Source organism: Ornithorhynchus anatinus, chromosome 10 (genome assembly GCF_004115215.2).
Source record: "Ornithorhynchus anatinus isolate Pmale09 chromosome 10, mOrnAna1.pri.v4, whole genome shotgun sequence".
Classification (NCBI taxonomy): Eukaryota; Metazoa; Chordata; class Mammalia; order Monotremata; family Ornithorhynchidae; genus Ornithorhynchus; species Ornithorhynchus anatinus.
The window spans coordinates 6,477,884-6,497,440 of NC_041737.1; the positions used below are offsets into that span (position 1 = coordinate 6,477,884).

Genomic DNA, 19,557 nt, shown 5'->3' on the forward strand with positions numbered 1-19,557 from the left:
ACCTGATTGCTTCCCGTCTACCTCGGTGCTTAGAGCGGTGCCTTGGCACGTAGTGAGTGCCCAGCAGATACCATTAAAAAAATTACGATTAAATCATTTGTAATGTATAAAGACTCGGGCGTATCCGGCCACGGTTTCTTCCTCCGCGCCCTCAGTGGTTGTCCGGATCAGTCCCGGAAGGCGTCCGGACCCGGTGCCTGAGGTGCCGGCCGAATGTACGCCCGGCCCGCTAGTGAAGGTGGACGTTTGGGGGGGGAGAAGAAAGATCTCCTAACCGAGGCAGACGAAAGGAATCCGGCCCATTGGAATCCCAGTCCGTCGTCCTCGTGTCGTCGGATTCCAGCCGTTTTGAGCCGAGTCTCGTCGCTGTTTTCAGTCGCGCCCCCCCCCCCCCCCCCCCCCCCCCCCCCCCGAAGCTGGATCCGTGGGGAGATCACCCTTCAAAACGATGTCAAAGGGAGGAAGGGGAAAGGATTTCCCTCTGAAGGTGAACACTGTCTTGACGCACTCGCCATTTAAGTGTATGCTTTGGAAGAAGGCGGAGTGCTCATCCCCCCTCTTTTTTTTTTTTTTTTCTTTTTCTCTTTCTTTTTTGGATGAAGCCCCATTTGGTTGCAGTCAAGGGATCTGGCGTGACTGTCTTTCAACTGACTGAAACTCAAAATGTTTTCGTTTTAGCCCCCGTATCCGGGAATGGAACAACCTCCTCATCACCCTTACTATCAACACCATGCCCCGCCCCCTCAAGCCCACCCCCCCTATTCTGGACATCACCCGGTGCCCCACGAAGCAAGATACCGGGACAAACGAGTAGTAAGTGCACACCGGGTCCCGGGGGACGGGGGGGGGGGGGGACGGGGGGGGCGGACGGCGGAGAATTCTTCGGAGGAAGCCGCCCCCGAGGGGTTTGAGGGGCCGGGGGGGGGGGGGGGGGGGGCACGGACCACCTGCTGTTTTCTCTGCGGGCTTTGCCTGGGAGTGAATTTTCCCCTCTCTGAATACTTTAATCCTAATATCCCCACTGGGTTTTCTTTTCGGCCCCGCTAAAATTCCTCCCCAAGAAGTCTCTCCCTCAGTTTTTTTGGCAGTGGTTTCTCCCCCGGGGGCGCGTCTCTCAGTCGAGCAGGGGGGATGTCATTCTTCCTCTGCTCCGTCTCCGTCTATCCGACACGCTCAAGTTCTGTTGTGCGGGTTGCCCGGAAAAATGAAGTGGTCCCCGAACTCTCTACCGGAGCTTCTTTCAAATAGCCAGAACGGAGCGGGTTAAAGGGCCCCTCCCGATTTCTAGCCGCCCTCCCCTTGGACACCCTCCAAAAAGGGGTCCACGGCAGGGCGCGATCCGGTGGCTTCTACGACCGTTCACCGGTGAATAATGATTCCGAGTGGGTTTGGTCGGCGGGGCCGGGGCACCTCCTTAGCGCCGAAAGGTCGGAGATCGAACGCCTTGCTCCGGGCGGGCGGCAGAGTTGTCGTGCGTCTTCGGGATTTAGCCCGTGGCCGTCCTTCCTGTGCCGTTGAGCCTTTCGGAGCCCAGTCCTGCAGGAGAAGCCCGCGTTGGTGACGCCGCCGAGAGGGCTCGATTGAACGACTCTTCAGCCGTTCCGTGGTTCGCTTGAAAAGAAACCGTCGCGTCCACCTTCCCCGACCCAAAGGCTGGACGGCCTGCGGACGCTTCCTAGGGAATGCGCGATCCCCGGGTGGGGAAATGGGCAGCTGGGGATTGTCTTGGCAGGCTGTAACCTTTGAGAGGAAAGAGGAGGTTGGCTTGCACGTTTCAGGGGGCCTTAAACACAAGGGATCGAACGTCCCCGTTGGTGAATGTCGCCAGTTGGGTTCACCGGTGTAAGCCTGAGTCAGAAACACGTATACGCACGCCTCCCGCCCCTCATCTTTTCCGCATTCCCGTCCACCCTCTCCGTACGTCTGCGGAGCGTTTTACCCTAGCCGAGAGAGCACGGTCCTGGGGGTCAGAGGACCTGGGTCCTAATCCCGGCTCTGCCCCCTGTCTCGGACAAGTCACCACCCTGTGCCTCGGTTACCTCATCTGTCCGATGGGGACGGAGACTGTGAGCCAGCCCCTTGTGGGACGGGGGACCGCGTCCAATCGAGTTTGCTCGTCTCCACCCCCGCGCTCAGTACGTACGCCTGGCACACGGCAAGCGCTGAACGAACCCCGCGCTTGTTACCGTTGTCGCCGTTGTCCACCGGTGGCATTTGGCCGTGGGGGTTGGTTTCGGGGCAGAGCCGGCGAAAGACAGGGTCCGGTGTAGCAGAAAGAAGATGGGACCGGTCGCAGGAGAGCCGGGGCCCGGGCAGCGGGGGTGGAGAGGACGGGCCGGAGTCGGGTGGACCCGAATGACGGATCTCTGAGAGCCGGGAAAGGGGCGACGGCCCGGGCCTGGCGCTTAGAAGCGTGGTCTGGAGAAGACGGGGCGCGGGACGTGTGGAGCTGGGCCGCCGGAGGCTTCAGTCGACCCCTCCGCCCCAGCCGTACCGAGGGGGGATCGTGGCAAGGCAGCCGCCCGTCTGGGACCTCGGAGGGATCGCGAGGGCTGGCCCGGGGCGGGTGCCCCCGGGGGGGACGACCGGCGGGGGCGGCGGGGCCGAGGCGGCCCCCGGCCCCTTCCCCCCCCCCCCCCCCCGACCCTCGCTCCCCGCGCCTCCCCGTCGGCCGGCTAACGGAGCCCGCGCGTCCCGCCGGGCCCCTGACCGGCGCCCGTTGTCTCTCCCCTTCAGCACGACTACGACATGCGTGTGGACGACTTCCTGCGCCGCACCCAGGCGGTCGTCAGCGGGCGGAGGAGCCGACCCCGGGAGCGGGAGAGGGAGCGGGAGCGCGACCGGCCGCGGGACAACAGGAGAGACAGAGAGCGAGACAGAGGCCGCGATCGCGACAGGGAAAGGGAGCGATTAGGCGACCGGGACAGAGACCGAGGGGAGAGAGGACGATACCGGAGATAATCCAGCCGGAGCCGCCCGTCGTCTCGGAGCAACAACAGATCTTGTATTTTTTTGTGTGTTTACAAGTAGTAAATTTATTTTCCGCTGTCTCCTTATGAGTTCGTTGTGTAGAAGGATTTATTATGACCCTCTCTGTTCCAAGCATGCAGTATACTAAGAACTGGAAAAGAAAAATCTCAGATCAGCCAAAAAAAAAAAAAAGGAAAGGGGAAAAAGACAAAAAACCGCAACGCACGGGGTCGACGTCGGAGTCGACGCTTTTATCGGGGCAGGATGGGAGACGGGAGAGAACGGAGATTACCGCTTCCTTTTCCGTGAGCGTTCCTCCGGCGTGTAGGGATTTATTTTTTTCCGTCTGGTTTTTGGAGATCGATGAGATAACTGCCGTAATGTTTTGCTTTGATGTTCTCCCACGTGTAGCCGCCCCACGGTTCTATGGAAATTATGCTGCTGTGAAGTATGCAAAACGTTGAAGTAGGATGGTTTGATGGGATGGCGGTGTTATAGCAGCCTCTTAGATTCTTTCCCCCGCCCCTCTTCTTTTTTTTTTTTCCTCAAAGCGCCCTGTAAACTCATTTATTTTTTACTCTTTCCAGTCTTCAATGACGAAAGCAATATTACGAAGACGCGACGGATACCAGATTTTTAATCTTTTTAAAGAGAACCCGCCTCTGTTGGAATAGCGTTTCGGCCGAGGCCGTCGTTTGGCCTTCTCAGAGATGTACACGTCGGTTTGGAATGTTCCCGACCCGCGCGTGGTCACCGAAGACAGTCCCGCATCCTACATTGCTACCGTTTTTGTATAAAAATAAACTGGTAAAGATGGACCCTCTGGTTGCCTCTCGACTCTTTGAAAGCCGCGCTTTCCTTCCGCCGGGAGGGCGTGCGTAAATCGGAGGGCCGGAGGCCGCCGAGCCCCGAGCGGCCGTCGAGGTCTTAGGGTTTTCTCAGGTGAACTTGGGGAGGCGGATGGGACTCTTTTTTTTTTTTTTTTTTTTCCCCTTTTCCAGCTTTCCGAGCGACCTCGAGAATCGCTTCTTCCCAGCCCTCGTGCGTCTCGCTTCCGTCGTGCTCGCCCGCGTGCTTAGCGCTCAGGTGCCTGATCCTTTTTAATTCGGAAACTTCCCACCGTAGAGTCCCTTTAGCTTGTGGTTCCCCAAGACCCCGCGAGACTTCCCCTTTGGCTCCCCGCGCCCGCCGAGAAGCACCCCGGCCTGGCGGGGGAGGCACGGGCCTGGAAGTCGGAGGACCCGGGTTCTAATTCCCGTTCTACCGCCCGTCTGCTCTGTGACCTTGGGCGAGTCACTTGACTTCTCTGTGCCTCAGTTCCCTCAGCTGCACAGCGGGGATCCCGATACCCGTTCTCCCTCCTGCTTGGGACCGGGAGCCCCCGCGTGGGACCCGACGATCTCGTAACCACCCCAGCGCTTAGTAGAATGCTCGGCACGTAGTAGATGTCCACCTGTGGCTCCTGCTTTCCGGGAAGCGGCGTGACCTAGAGGACAGAGAACGGGCCCGGGAGTCGGCGGGGGGGGGGGGGCGCCCGGCTTCCGATTCCTGCTCCGCCACTTGTCTGCCGTGTGACCTTGGGCGGGTCGCTTCACTTCTCTGGGCTTCGGTTCCCTCGTCTGTAAAATGGGGAGTTGAGACTGTGAGCCCCCACGCGGGACATGGACCGTGTCCGACCTGATTGACCTGTCATCCACCCCGGCGCTTAGTACAGTGCCTGGCACATAGTAAGCGCTTAAGAAATGCCATTAAAAAAACGTTGAACCGATAGCGTGATTATCATCGTTCTCTCCCCAGGGAGTTTCATCCTGCCGATTGCTACCGTTCCTCTACTCTGTCAGGTATTCAGAATTCCGCCCCGGCCCTCCCAGCCCGGTCACCCCGACCTCCTCCTCCTTTCCCCGTCCCGAGTCTCGGCGGCCGTCACGTCGGGGATCCCGGACCGTGTCCCGCCGGACTGGACTCGTACCTACCCCGGTGCTTGGCACGTAGCAGGCGCCTGACAGACGCCATTAAAACGTGGAACAGATACCGTATTTAAGTTTGCGGTGGCCGGGTGATCCGCCCTCCGAGCTCCCCCCCGGCCTGCCCGGCGGCTCCGGTCCATCCGAGCGATCGTCTTCGAGAACCCTCTCGGCGTCCGTAAAGACGAATGCGGTCAACTGGAAACTCCTTTTCCCCTCGGGGCCCCGCTTCCGTTCGCTTCCTCCGAGCCAGGGTCGGTCGCCGAGGCCACCCACGGCTGAGCGGCGGAGTCGTGGACGATTCAGTTTCCCTAGGGAACACCCCCCCCCCCCCCCCCCCAAAACCCCTCGGCCACACCGTCCGGGTTACTTCGGACGGCCCGGGCTTTTCGAAGTGGGTTTAGAGCACGTTCGAACGTTCTTGGTTGTCCCGTGTGCGTATTCCAAGTTCTTTGAGGCGGTGAACGCGTGAAGCCTAAGTTTCTGCGGTCTAGGAAAAGAAACGGGCCTCGAGATGAAGTCGGTACTGTGGCCTCTCGATACGGCGAGGAGGCGGCGTGCAGGTCAGTGACACAGTTGAGTCTCCTAAACCAGACCGAGCACTCGCTGCGATAACCCCTCGTTCACTCTCCCCGTCAGTCCCGCCGCGGCCTCGCCAGGGACGGCGCGTTTGCCTCCCGTGCAGCGCGGCTCGGTGGAAGGAGCCCGGGCTGGGGAGTCGGAGGTCGTGGGTTCGAATGCCGGCTCTGCCGCTCGTCAGCTGGGGGGACTGTGGGCGAGTCACTTCACTTCTCTGGGCCTCAGTGACCTCATCTGTGAAATGGGGATAAAGACTCTGAGCCTCAGGTGGGACATCCCGATTACCCCGTATCGACCCGAACGCTTAGAACGGTGCGCATAGTAAGCGCTCAGCAAATACCAACATCATCATTACTATTGCTATTATTATTAAGAAGCGGGTTTAGCGGCACACACGGTATCGCTCTCTCAACTGCTCACCGCCGCGTCCCAAGGGGCACTTGATGGTTATCGTCGTCCCTGGGGGCGGTTTGCTTTCGAGTCCGCGGGGTGACCTGGTTTGCTACAGCTAATGGACGGTTGAGAGATGGACCCCGTCCACGCCTGCCTTCTGCCCTCCGGTTCAGCGTCAGCAGGGTAGAAGGGCGTCTCGGTTGCCGGGTTAGAGGATGGTGGCGGTATTCGGCGAGCGCTTGCTATGTGCGGAGCGCCGTTCTGAGCGCCGGGGGGAATCCGAGGTGATCGCGTCGTCCCACGTGGGGCTCACGGTTTCAATCCCCGTTTCGCAGATGGGGGGAACCGAGGCCCGGAGAAGCCAAGCGACTCGCCCCAAGTCGCACAGCTGGCGGGCGGCGGAGCCGGGATTCGGAGCCACGACCCCTGCCTCCCGAGCCCGGGCTTTTTCCACCGAGCCACGCCGCCGCTCAGGTATCTCGGTCCTTCGATGGTTCTCCCCCGTTTGCGGCTCCTTGAGGGCGAGGGATCCCGTCTGCCAACTGTCGTGTCCCCGAAGCGTTCATCGCGTGGTGCTCTGCACGGAGTGGGGTTCTCCGTAAATGCTGTCGATAGTCCTCGGGACTCGAATGATGTCCCCCCGGTCTGACTCTCCCGCTCGACGGTAACCGTCCCGGTACTTAGGCGCCTACAGGGAGCTGGATACTGGGGGAAGATACAGCCGTAAAACGGAGGTTAAGACACTCGGCCCCGTGTGGAACCGGGTCCCTGTCCGGCCCGACCTGCTCGGCTCTACCCCGGCGTCCGGGACGGTGCCTGGCACGTGGTAAGCGCTTAAATACCGTAAAAACAAAACGCACAGGTGAGAGTCAAACCCTGAGGAGTGAAAGCAGGCAGCTGGTCCCTGATCCCCGGCTCTGCCGCTCGGCAGCCGTGTGACTGCGGGCAAGTCGCTCGACTTCTCCGTGCCCCGGTGACCTCATCTGGAACATGGGGGTTCACCGTGAGGCTCACGTGGGACGACCTGATGACCCTGTATCTCCCCCAGCGCTTAGAACGGTGCCCTGCCCATAGCGAGCGCGTAAATACCGACATCATCAGACCGCAAAGCCATCGCGGGCGGGGAGCGTGTTTACCAGCTCCGTTGGATCGTACTCCCCCGGGTGCATAGTTCTACACACGGTAAGCGCTCGATAAATACGACTGTGGGCCCAGGGAGTGTGTTCTGGGGGGAAATCTGGGTTCAGCCCCTCCCTGCCGGGAGGTTGGTCGAGGTCCTCTGTAAGACGCGACACCTAAGGAAGCGGAAGCCCGTTTCACGGATGATATTTGAAAGGCGTCTAGGCGTCGACTTGGATCAGTACTTCAAAACCGCACCTTGGCCAAGTTCAACTAGCAGGAAGAGGCCCAATCGGGTAGAGGGCGAGGAGTAGCGGGGACCGCCTTCGGGCAAAATCCAGAATTTCGTTTTCAGACGGGAATTGCGGGCTCTGGTTATTTAGTGGATTGGGGATTTTATCATTAGGGCATTTCAGTGCTCACTCTATGTCACGCGCTGTTCTAAGCCCTGAATTTGCACATTTTCTCTAAGCCAGCAGAGAACACCGGTCGTCGTGGCCACCAGCATCTTAATGGCGGTTAAGAGTGGAGTAAGCGCTTACTCTATGCCAAGCGCTGGGCTAGATCACCAGGTCTGGACCAGTCCCTGGCCCACATGGGGCTCGTAGTGCAAGGGGGAGGGAGAGCAGCTATCGCTGCCCATTATTGGGCGGGGATTGTCTCTGCTGCCAGATGTCATGTCCATTCCAAGCGCTCAGTACAGTGCTCTGCACGTGGTAAGCGCTCAATAAATACTATTGAATGAATGAACGGACGATCTCCATTTCCACAGATGAGGAAACTGAGGGATAGAGAGTGACTTGCTCGTAAATCGGGACCGGAACCTAGGGCTCTTGATCCCCGGGCCCATTCTCTCTCCGTCGTGCCTTGCTCTTTCCCCAAATGTAGGAATTGGGACCGAAAGAAAAGATGGAATTAAAGTCGACAGCGCGCGCGTCGGTTAAAACCGTGTCCAGAAGACCGAAGTTTAGGGCGCCAGGTGCGACCTTTATAGTAATCCTGGTATTCGGGTGCTTACTATGTACCAGGAACTGCACCGAACACTGGGGCAGATATTCAGGTGGGGTTCAGTCCCTGCCTCGCATGAGGCTCACAGCAGGTGCCTAATCCCCGTTTTACGGAGGAGGAGATGGAGGCTCAGAGAAGTGACTTGCTCAAGGTCCCGCAGCAGGCAGTCGGCGGATTTGGGATTAGAACCCAAGTCTTCCGGCCCCCAGGCCTAGGCTCTTTTCACTAGCCCACGCTGCTTTATGTGACTTCGGTTTGATTTCTTTTCCCAACAAAACTTGCCAGCTTCCCAGCTCAATGTGTTCCGTTCTCTGGAACTCCTAAGGTGAGTCTAAGCCGAAGTCCGACAGAACTTTAACTTGTTCTTCTAGAGGTGCTGTGGTGTTATACTCTCCCAAGCGCTTTGCGTGGCTCAGTGGAAAGAGCGCGGGTTTTGGAGTCCGAGGTCACGAGTTCGAATCCCAGCTCTGCCACTTGTCGGCCGTGTGACTGTGGGCCAGTCACTTCACTTCTCCGGGCCTCGGTGACCTCATCTGGAAAATGGGGATGAAGACCGGCAGCCCCACGTGGGACAACCCGATTCCCCCGGGTCTACCCCAGCGCTCGGAACAGCGCTCTGCACATAGTAAGCGCTTAACAAATACCAACGTTATTATCATTATTATTATTATTATTATTACCCCCAGCGCTTAGAACAGCGCTCTGCACGTGGTGAGCGCTTAACGGATACCAACGTTATTATTATTACAGTGCCCTGCGCATAGTAAGCACTCAATAACTACCATTGAATGATAAATATGATTGATTTCCTCTGGAGAGGACAAGTAAAAGAAGATCTCGACTTGATCAGTTTCAAAAGGGCTACCAAGGCAACCGGGCCTTTTCCGAGTTAATGTGGGGCTAAATCAGAGGTTCCGTTTTGAATTTCAAGAGCTTTTTAATACCCCCAGCGGTTTCCGGCCGTGTTCACGATTTCCGGCAGCAGCGTAAAACAAGACGACCCTTAAAACCAAGGGGCGTTTAGAAAGCCGTTTACCCCGCATCCCGAATTCCTATCTGTAGGCTTATTCGGTTAAAGAGAAGCTCATCTGATTTTCCGTATTCTTTCAGAATCGGCGTTCTCCTCCGCTCTACCCCCGCGGCGTGTTATGACAGTCCCCCTCCTCTGTGTGAACGTCTGCTCGAAGTTCATCGATTTCCCAAAGAGAGAGAGTCGTCGTAGCGGTGTGGTCTGAGGGAAAGAGCTCGGGCTTGGGAGTCAGAGGACCTGGCCTCTGATCCCGCGGGTCACTTCAGTTCTCTGTGCCTCAGTTCCCTCACCTGCCAAATGGGGATTCGGCGCCTGTTCTCCTACCTACCGACTCTGAGCACCACGCGGGACCTGATTATCCTCTGTCTACCCCAGCACTTGGCATTAAGTGCTTAATAAACGCCGCTATTATAGTATCACCATTATTATTATTCTCGTTACTGCCACCTCGCTACAGTTTCAGACTGAGACAAGCCGAGTTCCTTGCTGACGTCTCCGAACCCAGTTACTTTGGATTCAAGAGCAGGCAGCGGAAAGAAAGCCCCCCACGGCCCCCAAACCCCTTCTCCTCCCCGCCTCCCCCCGCCCCTCACTGGCGAGGGGCCTCCCAACCAGGAAGAAGAAGCCCCCTCACACCTCCTCAGCGCTCCGTCACACCCTCTGTCCCCTAAGGCGGCTCGGTGGAAAGAGCCCGGCCTTCGGAGTCAGAGGCCGTGAGTTCGACTCCCGGCTCTGCCGCTCGTCAGCTGTGCGACTGCGGGCGAGTCGCTTCGCTTCTCCGGGCCTCGGTTCCCTCATCCGGAAAACGGGGACGAAGACCGTGAGCCTCACGTGGGACGACCCGATGACCCTGGATCTCCCCCGGCGCTTGCAACGGCGCTCTGCGCATAGGGAGCGCTTAACGAATGCCAACGTCATCATTACTCTCCCTTCTTCAAGGGCTTCTCTGCTCCCCACTCTCCCCCCGACACTCCCCAACACCCCCTTCTCCAAAGGTAGAGACTTCCCCGTCCCCCCCGCCCCGATTCTCCCTCCACCCTCCTCGCCCCCCGGGGCCCCCTTCTCCGAGGACACCCCCGCTCTCCCCGCGTCCCCAAACACCCCCGTCTTCAAGAGTCTCTCCCTCTGACTCCCTTCTCCGTATGGCCTCTCCCCTCTCCCCCACCTCCCGTCACCCCCACCTCCCGCTCCGGAGGGGGGCCCGATCTATCCGCGGGGTGACCTGGCCTCGCTCCTCTCCATCGATCGTTTCGGTCACTCCTGGGTGCTCGCCGTGTGCACCGCGCTGTACTAAGCGCTTGGGAGAGTGCAATGTAAGTTGAAGGTGAGGAGCAAGCGGCAAACGCTTTCTATTCCCAACTTCATAGGAAAAAAACCCCTCTAAATACACGCCGGACATTCCCGTGGGATTTTTTTTTTTAACATTTTATTTGATTTTGATCCGATTGCCCCTCAAGTGATTTACACCCACAACCCAAAGCCAAAGCATCGAATACCGAGAGACCGGAACCGCCCCGCCCCCGTGTAAACGCCAAGGGCGGCCACCGCTCGAGTCAACGTCGGTTCTTCGGATGGGTCTAAGGGGGGGGGGGGGGGGGCGGGGAATAAACCAAGGCTATCGATTCAAACGCCAAGCGAGACCGTGCCGCGTTACGTCGAGGATCCGGAGGTCGGCTTGCCCGGCCGGAGGGCCGAAGGCGAGCTTCCGCTGGAACTCCGTCCTCGTCCCTGGCGGCGAACGCATCCGAGGCGGGAGGCGGCCACGCGACGCGGACGCTGGCGGCAAAGGCTTGCCCGGCCTCCCCGACGGCGGAGGGGGGAGACGCGGAGGGTGAACCTGGGCTACGGACGGCCTGACCTCCGGGGATCCGCGGGCAGCGGGGAGGAAATCGGGGGGCGGCGGGGAAGATGCCCGGGCGGAGGCCGGGTCGCGTCCCCGCCCAAGTCCCGGTCGGGCGGCGGGGGCGCGTGGGACCGAGAGCCCCTCTCTCGGACGTCTCACTCCCTCTTCCTCTTCCTTCCCGTCCTCCCGAGCTTCCCGCAGCAGAAGAGGCAGCACCTGGCGACGACGAAGAGGCCGAGGGCGGCGCAGCCGAGCAGGAAGGCGACGACGTCCAGGCAGTGGTACTGGTACCAGGTGAGGGAGTGGGAGGCCGGCCTCAGGTGCTTCGCTCCCTTGTGCCGCATGACAAACTCGATCCAGAAGACCGCCCGGTCCAGCGGCTTCGTGGGCTGGTCGTGGTGGATCCGGGACAGACGCAGGGCGCTCTCCTTATAGCTGAAGGGGACGACCGGAAAAACGCGCGCGTTCACGTACGTCGACGGGCAACCCGGCCGCTAACGATCCGACGGTAACGATCACGGCACTTCTTAAATCTCCCGCTCAGGGTCGCACCCGGGTAGCTTCCGGGACTCTACCGGTCTCGGCTAGGGGAGGGAGGGAGGGAGGGTCAAGCGGAGGCCCGTCCGTTCCCAGCTGGGCCGGCGGCTAGCGAGTGGTTAGACCGTCCGCCGCGGGTCGAAACCCCCCCCCCCCACCCCACCCCGTGCCGGGCGGCGGCGGCACGGGACGGAGTCGAGGACGGAGGCTCGGGTTCACCGCGCCGAAGGCGGCGATGGTAAACCGCTTCCGGAATTCTACCGGGGAAACTCTACGGATCCACCACCGGAAGCGACCGCGGATGGAGAGCGGGTCGTCCCGGGAGAGCCGCGTCCGTGGTGTCGCTGCGGGTCGCGGACGACTCGGCGCCGTAAGACCGGGCTTCTTAGGGAAGCGGCGCGGCTCGGGGGAGAGAGCCCGGGCTTCGGAGTCAGGGGTCATGGGTTCGACTCCCGGCTCTGCCGCTGGTCAGCCGGGTGACCGCGGGCGGGTCACTTCACCGCTCTGGGCCTCGGTGACCTCATCTGGAAAACGGGGATGAACCGTGAGCCTCGCGTGGGACGACCCGACGACCCCGTATCTACCCCAGCGCTTAGAACGGTGCTCCGCACGTAGTAAGCGCTTAACGAATACCAACGTTGTTATTGTTCTTAAATGCTTACTGTGCGCCAAGCACTGTGCCAAGCGCTGGGTCAGAGACGAGTGAATCAAGTTGGACCCGATCCCTGGCCCCCACTCTTCTCCCCCTTTGACAGATGAGGGAACTGAGGCCCAGAGAAGGGCCGTGATCCGCCCGAGGTCACGCAGAAGACACGTGGAGGAGCCGGGATCGGAACCCGGGCGCTTCTGACTCCCAGGCCCGTGCTCTGTCCACGCTGCTTCAGGCCCCTTCCTAAAGAAGCCCGCCCGGAAGCCAACTGGCCACAACTGGTTCCCGCTGGCCCCGTTCACCTCCCGGGGCCCCCGGATCATCACCCCATCGCTCCCGGGGGGCAGTCGGCCCTCGCCGCGGTGGCGATGACTCCCGAGAGACGGGTGGAGTGGTAAGTGCGAGTCAGGTCGGCCCCAGGGGGGAGAGAGAGAGAGAGCCGGTCAGCCTCGCAGTAATAATAACAACAATCGTATCGTTCGTCAAGCGCCTCCTACGTGCCGGGCGCTCTGCTAGACGCTCGGGCGGATGAAAGGAAACCGGGTCGGACGCGGTCCCCGTCCCACGGTCTTAATCCCCATTTTACGGATGAGGTGACCGGGGCCCAGAGAAGTGAAGCCACCCGCCCGAGGTCGCGCAGCCCGCAGGCGGCAGAGCCGGGATCAGAACCCACGACCTTCCGACTCCCAGGCCCGGGCCCCGCCATCTCCTGGGCCGGGCCGCTTCTCGTCGGTGGTGAGATCCCCGCGCGCCGGGATCGCGTCGCCCCGCTCTCCTGGGCCGTACTCTCCCGAGGGCTCGGGACGGCGCCCCGCACGCGGTAAGCGCCCGGGAGGTACCGTCGGCGGGTACGGGTCGGCCGCCGGGCGCGCGGTAGCCGTGGGCCGACCGTGGGACTCACGAAGCCTCGTTGATGACGGCGTCGAGGGCCCCGAGCAAGTCGTCGGTCGTCATGCTGCTGAAGTCCACCTCCGCCGCTGCCCCCTTGGCCTTCATGTGGGCGATGTTGTCCGGCTGGTCGGCGAACATGGGGATGCCCACCATGGGCACCCCGTGGTAGATGGCCTCGTAGATCCCGTTGGTGCCTCCGTGGGTGATGAAGGCCTTGGTTTTGGGGTGTCCTAGGGGCGGAGGCGGAAGCGTTCGGCCGGGGATCGCGGCCAAGGGCCCGGGCCGACCCCGAAGGGATAATCGTGATAGCGATGGTATCCGTTGAGCTCTCGCTATGTACCGGGCCCTTCTCTAGGTGCTGGGGAACGTTATCAGGTGATCGGGTTGGACGCGGCCCCCTCTCCCGCGTGGGGCTCACGGTCTTCAGCCCCGTTTTACAGATGAGGTGACCGGGGTCCGGCGAGAAGTGAAGCCACTTGCCCGAGGACACAGAGCAGGCAGGCGGCGGAGTCGGGATTAGAACCAAGTCCTTCCGTCTCCCGGACTCATCTCTGTCCATTAGGTCACCTGCTTTACTCTCGTTCCTCTCTTTCCTTCTCTCTCTTCCTCTCTCTCTCTCTCTGTCTCTCTCCACCTCCAAGGGCTTGCTTTTCTAGAGGAGTATTTTCCTCCCCGTCTCATTTCACTCCTCTCTTCCTTCTGTTCATCCTTTCCCCCTCCTCTCCCTCCGTCCTCTCTTTTCCTCCTTCCTTCTACTCTCTTCTTTTCCCCCCTCTTTCCATCTCCGGCTTCCTTTCTCTTCTTTTACCCTCCCTCTTCCCTTGAGGCACTTGATGGTCACCCACCCTCGGCCCCACGGCACCCATGTCCGTATCTGTCGTTCATTTTAACGTCCGTCTCGCACTCTAGACCGTAAGCTCCCTGTGCGCGGGGGAGCGTGTCTACCGCCTCCTTTGAATTGTACCCTCCCAAGCGCTTAGGACAGAGCTGTGCGTACAGTAAGCACTCAGTAAATATCACTGACTGAATAATCGATTCCTCTTTCCTCCTCCTCCTCCCCCGTCTCCCTTTCTCCCACCCTCTTCCCCCCCCCCCCCCCCCATCCCCTTTTTCCCTGATTGAGATAAGTTACTTATTAGAAACCTAATCTCTCTGTGAATGTCCAGTCTTTTGTACGGGAGCGTTTTATTCTCTTTACTAATGGGTTTTATATTTTTAGGGTCACAGGAGAATTTCACCGTGAACCAGTGCCCTCTCCTTTCGGGCGATTGATTCTTTGCAGTATCTCATTACCCGCAAACACTCCCGTGATCTGAGACGTCTCTCTCCCTGCCTTGGGGTGTTGACTCTGGTCAGCCGTGTGACTCTGGGCGAGTCACTTCACTTCTCTGGGCCTCAGTTCCCTCATCTGGAAAATGGGGATCAACCGTGAGCCTCACGTGGGACGACCTGATGACCCCGTATCTCCCCCGGCGCTTAGAACGGTGCCGTGCACATAGTAAGCGCTTAACAGACTTAACCAACGTTATTATGGGAATGAAGACTGTGAGCCTCACGTGGGACAACCTGATGACCCCGTTTCTCCCCCAGCGCTTAGAACGGTGCTCGGCACTTAGCGCTTAACAGATACCAACATTATTATTATCATTATTATCAGCGAAGTAAAAATTTCATATTTGACTTCAAAAATACTCACCCAGTGACTTAAGGACTTACCCGTAAAACTACTTTTCTTTCCTCCCCCTTGTTTGGGAATTATTTCAGGGCGGGTGTCCCCCCATAGAGTGCGAGCTCCTTGAGAGCAGGGATCGTGTCTCTCGGTTCTGTCGATTAGACCGTCAGCCCGTCAAACGGCGGGGACCGTCTCTATCTGTTGCCGACTTGTTCATTCCAAGCGCTTAGTCCAGTGCTCTGCACATAGTAGGCGCTCGATAAATACTATTGAACGAATGAATATCTTATGCCCCGCCTCGTCCCCCCTCCCGCCCCCTCGGAGCTTAGGAGTGTACTCTGAATATTGCCTTATCTTGTAGAGTATTCTACTTAACATTGTACTCTTCCAAGCATTTAGTATAGTGTTCTGCACACAGTGTAAGTGCTCAATCGATCGTGATATTGATTGAACGCTTACTCTCTGCGGGGCACTGTGCTAAACGGTCGGGAGAGCACACTACAACAGAGACGGTCGACACGTCCGCTGCCCACCAGGAGCTTACGGTCTGGACGGGGAGACAGATATTCGCAAAATTACAGATTGGGACGTAGGTTCCGTGGGGCTGACAAGTCTCGAGGGGGAAAACAGATACGATCGATGGATTCAGAGAAGCAGTTTGGCTCAGTGGAAGGAGCGCGGGCTGGGGAGTCAGAGGTCATGGGTTCGGATCCCGGCTCTGCCACTCGTCAGCTGGGGGACCGTGGGCGAGTCACTTCACTGGGCCTCAGTTCCCTCATCTGGAAAATGGGGAGGAAGACTGGGAGCCTCACGTGGGACCACCTCACTCCCCTGTATCTCCCCCAGCGCTTAGAGCGGTGCTCTGCACGTAGTAAGCGCTTAACAAATACCAACATTATCAACATTATCATTCTTCCCGAACACTTCTGCGCACAGTCGATCATCAGTAAATATTATCGATCCATGGTGTTGATTGAGCGCTTAGTTTGTGCCATTCCCTGTACCAAGCACTTGGGCCAAGTGGGAAGGATAAGGCTAAGGATGCACCAAGGCAAGGAAGCGGGAGGCTCTGCCAGGACTTCTGTGGATATCTGGGAGCTTCTGGGCCGTCAAAATTGGGGGGCAAAAGGACTGTGGGGAGGGTTGGTGAGGGGGTCTGGGGGGAGATGGGACAGGAGCCCCCACCCCCCACCCCCCAATATTCCATCCCCCCCCTCTATCCGGCGGAGGGTTCTTGTACTCAAGTTTATAATTTAACAGTATCCCACTTTCATCCCCGAGTCTCACCGAGGAGATCGTTCTGGGGAATCCAGTCGTAGAGCTTAGTGTTCGGCCCCAGAGTGGCTGGCTGCTTTCCTTTGTATCGCCACAGGACCTGTAAGAATCCAGAAAAGGCATTTGCGCTACGCGTGACGACGACGGTGACGACGATGATGACGGCATTAAGGGCTAACTCTGTGTCAAAACCCTGTACTGAGCGCTGGGTTTAATCAGGTGGAACCCAGTCCCCGTCCCTCACTGGACTCACTAAGGAGGAAGAAGAAGGATCGAATCTGTCGGTCGTATTTACGTCTGCAGAACGCCGTACCGGGCGCTTGGGAGAGTACAGTAGAACTTTGAGTTGGTAGATGCGTTCCCTCCCTCCAGGAAATTTACAGTCTAGCAGGGGGGACAGACAGCAACGTAAATAAATTACGGGTACGCACGTGACTGTCGTGGAGGCCGAGGTTAAAAGAAGAGCGCAAACCCAAGGACGATCTCCACCTTACAGATGACGAAACCGAGGGCCCGGAGAAGTTAAGTGACTCGGCTAAGGTCACGTGGCAGGCAAGTGGCGGAGCCGAGATCAGAACCTAGATCTCCCGACTCCCAGGCCCGCGCCCTTTCCGCTAGGTCGCCGTTACGGTTGAGGGTAAAGTGAGCAACTGTACGGCTTTCTTTTCCAGGTCTCTCCGGAGAGCCTCGGACTGGATAATCCGGATTATCCGGATGATTGGGTTCAATCATCTTCCGGTGAAGCAGAGTCCCGTCGTCTTTAGCGGTCTTCTAGTCGGCTGAATTCACGCTCTCCGCAAGGGGATGAGCTTCCAACCGCCCCGAGGTGTCCGATCCGCCAGGAGGAGCGCATAGCGTGGGTCACTCGGTCGTCACCCACGTTCCAGCTGTCACACAAGCAAGCACCGGAGAGGAGCCCGTAGCCCGTCAGCCGTCCCCGCAGCGGGAGGGAGCTCGAGAATCCCTCTGTCCCCGCTGCCCAGGTTGGGTCACGTGATAGAGCATCTCATAGCGTCCACCCGCTTTTCCACTCTGCCTTTTGGGGGCCGCTCAGTTCCGTGTCGACACCCAACGGCCCCCGTCATCCGCCCAGCAGGCCGGAATCCGGCCCACGGGGTTCCCAGAACTACAATCTACCGGGTTTCCATTCCAGGAAGTCCCACCCGCAGCCGACAGACGATTTGGAGCGTTGTATTATCGGGGAACATTCAGTCGCCTACCCAGCCCGCCCCGAGCCGGCCCCGTCTGCCCGTCCCACAGGCCCCTCCTAAGGGCTCCCCGAGGTCCCCGGCCCTCTGACCTTCTGAGGGATTTGGGCGAGGGCCGCGGCGATCAGGTTGGCCTTCTCCTCCGTCAGGTTTTTGACCATGGAGCCCAGGGAGAAGACCACGATGCCGTGCTCCCCGGAACTCTGCACGAACGCTTCCATCTCCTGGCAGGAGGAAGGGAAAGAGACGCTTTAGGGGCGGAGGCTCCGCTTGCCGACGGGGGAGGGTCCTGGGCGCTCTGGGCCCCGGCCGACCCCGGCCGCCCGTCGGAAATCGGGAAGCCGTCGTGATTACGAGCTGGAGAGGGTGGGATGCCATTAAGGGGTCCGCTTGGCTTTTCTTTATGGTATCCGTTAACTGCCCACTGTGTGTCGAACACCGTTCTAAGCTCCGGGGTGGGCACGGGTCAATTAGCGGACCCAATCCCCGTCCCGTATGGGGTTGAGGATCTAAGAGGGAGAACACGTAGCCCCATTTTACAGTTGAGGAAACCGAGTCATAGAGAAGTAAAGTGACTGGGGCGAGGTCACCCAGCAGATTCTTGGCAGAGCCGGGTTTAGAACCCAGGTCCTTTTGACTTCCCGGCCTGTGATCTCTCCGCTAGGCCACGGTGGCGCAAGTCAGGAAACATCGGGAATGTTGGCCATTATTCTCTTCCCCTCCTGTCCCTTTCCACCAGCCCCAGTCGATCCCAAAGCGGATGGATCGTCCCCGGGGACCTGACAGAGGGCCGTGCTGCGAGTCGAGGGTGGTTCTTCTCTACTCCGTCTTTACCGTGACGGGAAGGTGGAAGCCGATCACGGTTACCTCAGGCAGAGGCTTCGCGGGCTGACAGTGGAGACCTCCGACAAACTCGAAGTTGGGCAGGTAGGGGCGAGGAAATTCGAAATCCCAGTAGGTCCTGATCAGCCACATTTCCGCCTTCCCCATAATTTCACAGAGCGTGGTCGGTCTCCCTGGAGGGATGAGGAAAGGAGAGCTCAGTTCATCCGGCAACCCAGAGAGCCCGGGCCCTTGATTCGACGGGAAGGCGTGACGGCGTCCGGTCGCGTTTCCCGCGGGGACAGTCGTCAGCCCGGCAGCCGGTTTCTGGCTGGGTGACCCCCCCGCCCGATGTTGAGGGAGGCAGGAGCCCTCCGCCTCAGGTGGGCTCGTTGTTCCGCTCGGGCCGAGCCCAGGAACCCAGCCGGAAGCCCCCCAGCAGTGCCCTGGGGGGCGGTCCCGGGAGGAGCGGGGAGTTTCCAACTTTCCTGGGCTGCCGGAGAGTGGTGACGGCGGCAGGAACCGGGGACTCAGAAGGAGTCTCGGGTTCTGCCGGGTCCAGGTTGCCGGGGAGCGGAGGCCGGACGGAGGGCGGGAGACGGGTCCGGGACGAGGGCGGAGGCGCCCACCGCTCCGACGGCTCAGGCCGTCGCTGCCGTGGCGCCGACTCCCCCTTCGCCCCCTCGCCGGAGATCCGAGCCCCGGTTCCGGCCCCCCGTCACCCTCTTCTCCCCCACCCGACGGGTTCGAGAGTCGAGCAGTCGGTCAATCCTATCCACTGAGCGCTTACCGTGTGCGCGGCCCTAGCCTAAGCCCTTCGGAGAGTGCCGTATAACGAGAAGCAGACACGTTCCCTGCCCGCAACGAGTTTACAGCCTAGAGGGGGAGACGGACGTTAATATAGATTAAAACAATGACAGATACGTCCGTACGTCCCGTGGGGCCGGGAGAGGGGATGAATAGAGGGAGTGGGAGACGAGGAAAGGAGGGTTTAGTCAGGGAAGGCCTCTTGGAGGAGACGGGCCTTCGGTAAGGCTGCGAAGGAGGGGAGAGTGACTGTCGGAGTGGAGGGAGGGCGGGAGGTCGATCCAGACCAGAGGCAGGAAGTGGGCAAGAGGTCGATGGCAATTCAGATGAGTTCAAGGTACAGTGAGAAGGTTGGCATTAGAGGAGCGAAGTGCGCGGGCCGTGTCGTAGTAGGAAAACAGCAAAGCGAGGAAGGAAGCGGCAAGGTGATTGAGGGAGTTAAAGCCCACGGCGAGGAGTTTCCGTTGGATGCGGAGGTGGACGGGCAACCACCGGAGATTCTTGAGAAGTGGGGAGACACGGACCGAAGGTTTGGAGTAGAAAAATGATCCAGGCAGCAACCAGACCGAGCTTGGCCTGACCCTCCCCGGGTGCCTCCTTCCCCTCCCACTCCCCACGGCGGACAGGGGACCGGGTCTCTGACACCGTGAACCCTGGAGTCCGCGGGGGGCTCAGGCCCCGGCGCCTCGCCTCCGCCCAGCTCTCCCTCCCCGGACCCCAGTCGCACAGTGGCAGCAGACACAAGATGACCGGTTCTGACCTGCCCCACCGGGAGGGGTGGACTCTGATG

At 59.6% G+C, this 19,557-nt stretch overlaps 2 protein-coding genes across 11 annotated transcripts in view; one reads left to right on the forward strand and one right to left on the reverse strand.

Annotated features, from left to right (window-relative positions):
- YTHDC1 (YTH domain containing 1) overlaps positions 1 to 3,788 on the forward strand; it is a 36,288-nt gene extending 32,500 nt beyond the window's left edge. For all 4 annotated transcript variants that reach the window (XM_039913221.1, XM_029073221.2, XM_029073222.2 and 1 more), the window contains 2 exons: positions 679 to 813; positions 2,737 to 3,788. In XM_039913221.1, coding sequence (XP_039769155.1) covers positions 679 to 813; positions 2,737 to 2,961 — 360 coding nt within the window. In that variant the 3' untranslated portion in view covers positions 2,962 to 3,788. The remainder of the gene's footprint in view (positions 1 to 678; positions 814 to 2,736) is intronic.
- Positions 3,789 to 10,472: 6,684 nt separating this feature from the next.
- The window catches only part of UGT2A2 (UDP glucuronosyltransferase family 2 member A2), a 43,390-nt gene continuing 34,305 nt past the window's right edge, over positions 10,473 to 19,557 (reverse strand). For 4 of the 7 annotated variants that reach the window (XM_029073462.2, XM_029073460.2, XM_029073463.2 and 1 more), the window contains 5 exons: positions 18,006 to 18,154; positions 17,231 to 17,362; positions 15,943 to 16,030; positions 12,994 to 13,213; positions 10,473 to 11,341 (listed from right to left, as the gene is read on the reverse strand). In XM_029073462.2, coding sequence (XP_028929295.1) covers positions 11,062 to 11,341; positions 12,994 to 13,213; positions 15,943 to 16,030; positions 17,231 to 17,362; positions 18,006 to 18,154 — 869 coding nt within the window. In that variant the 3' untranslated portion in view covers positions 10,473 to 11,061. Of the gene's footprint in view, positions 11,342 to 12,993; positions 13,214 to 15,942; positions 16,031 to 17,230; positions 17,363 to 17,972; positions 18,155 to 19,557 lie in introns of all 7 variants that reach the window. The other 3 variants (XM_029073459.2, XM_029073457.2, XM_029073458.2) reach the window with 1 other exon arrangement.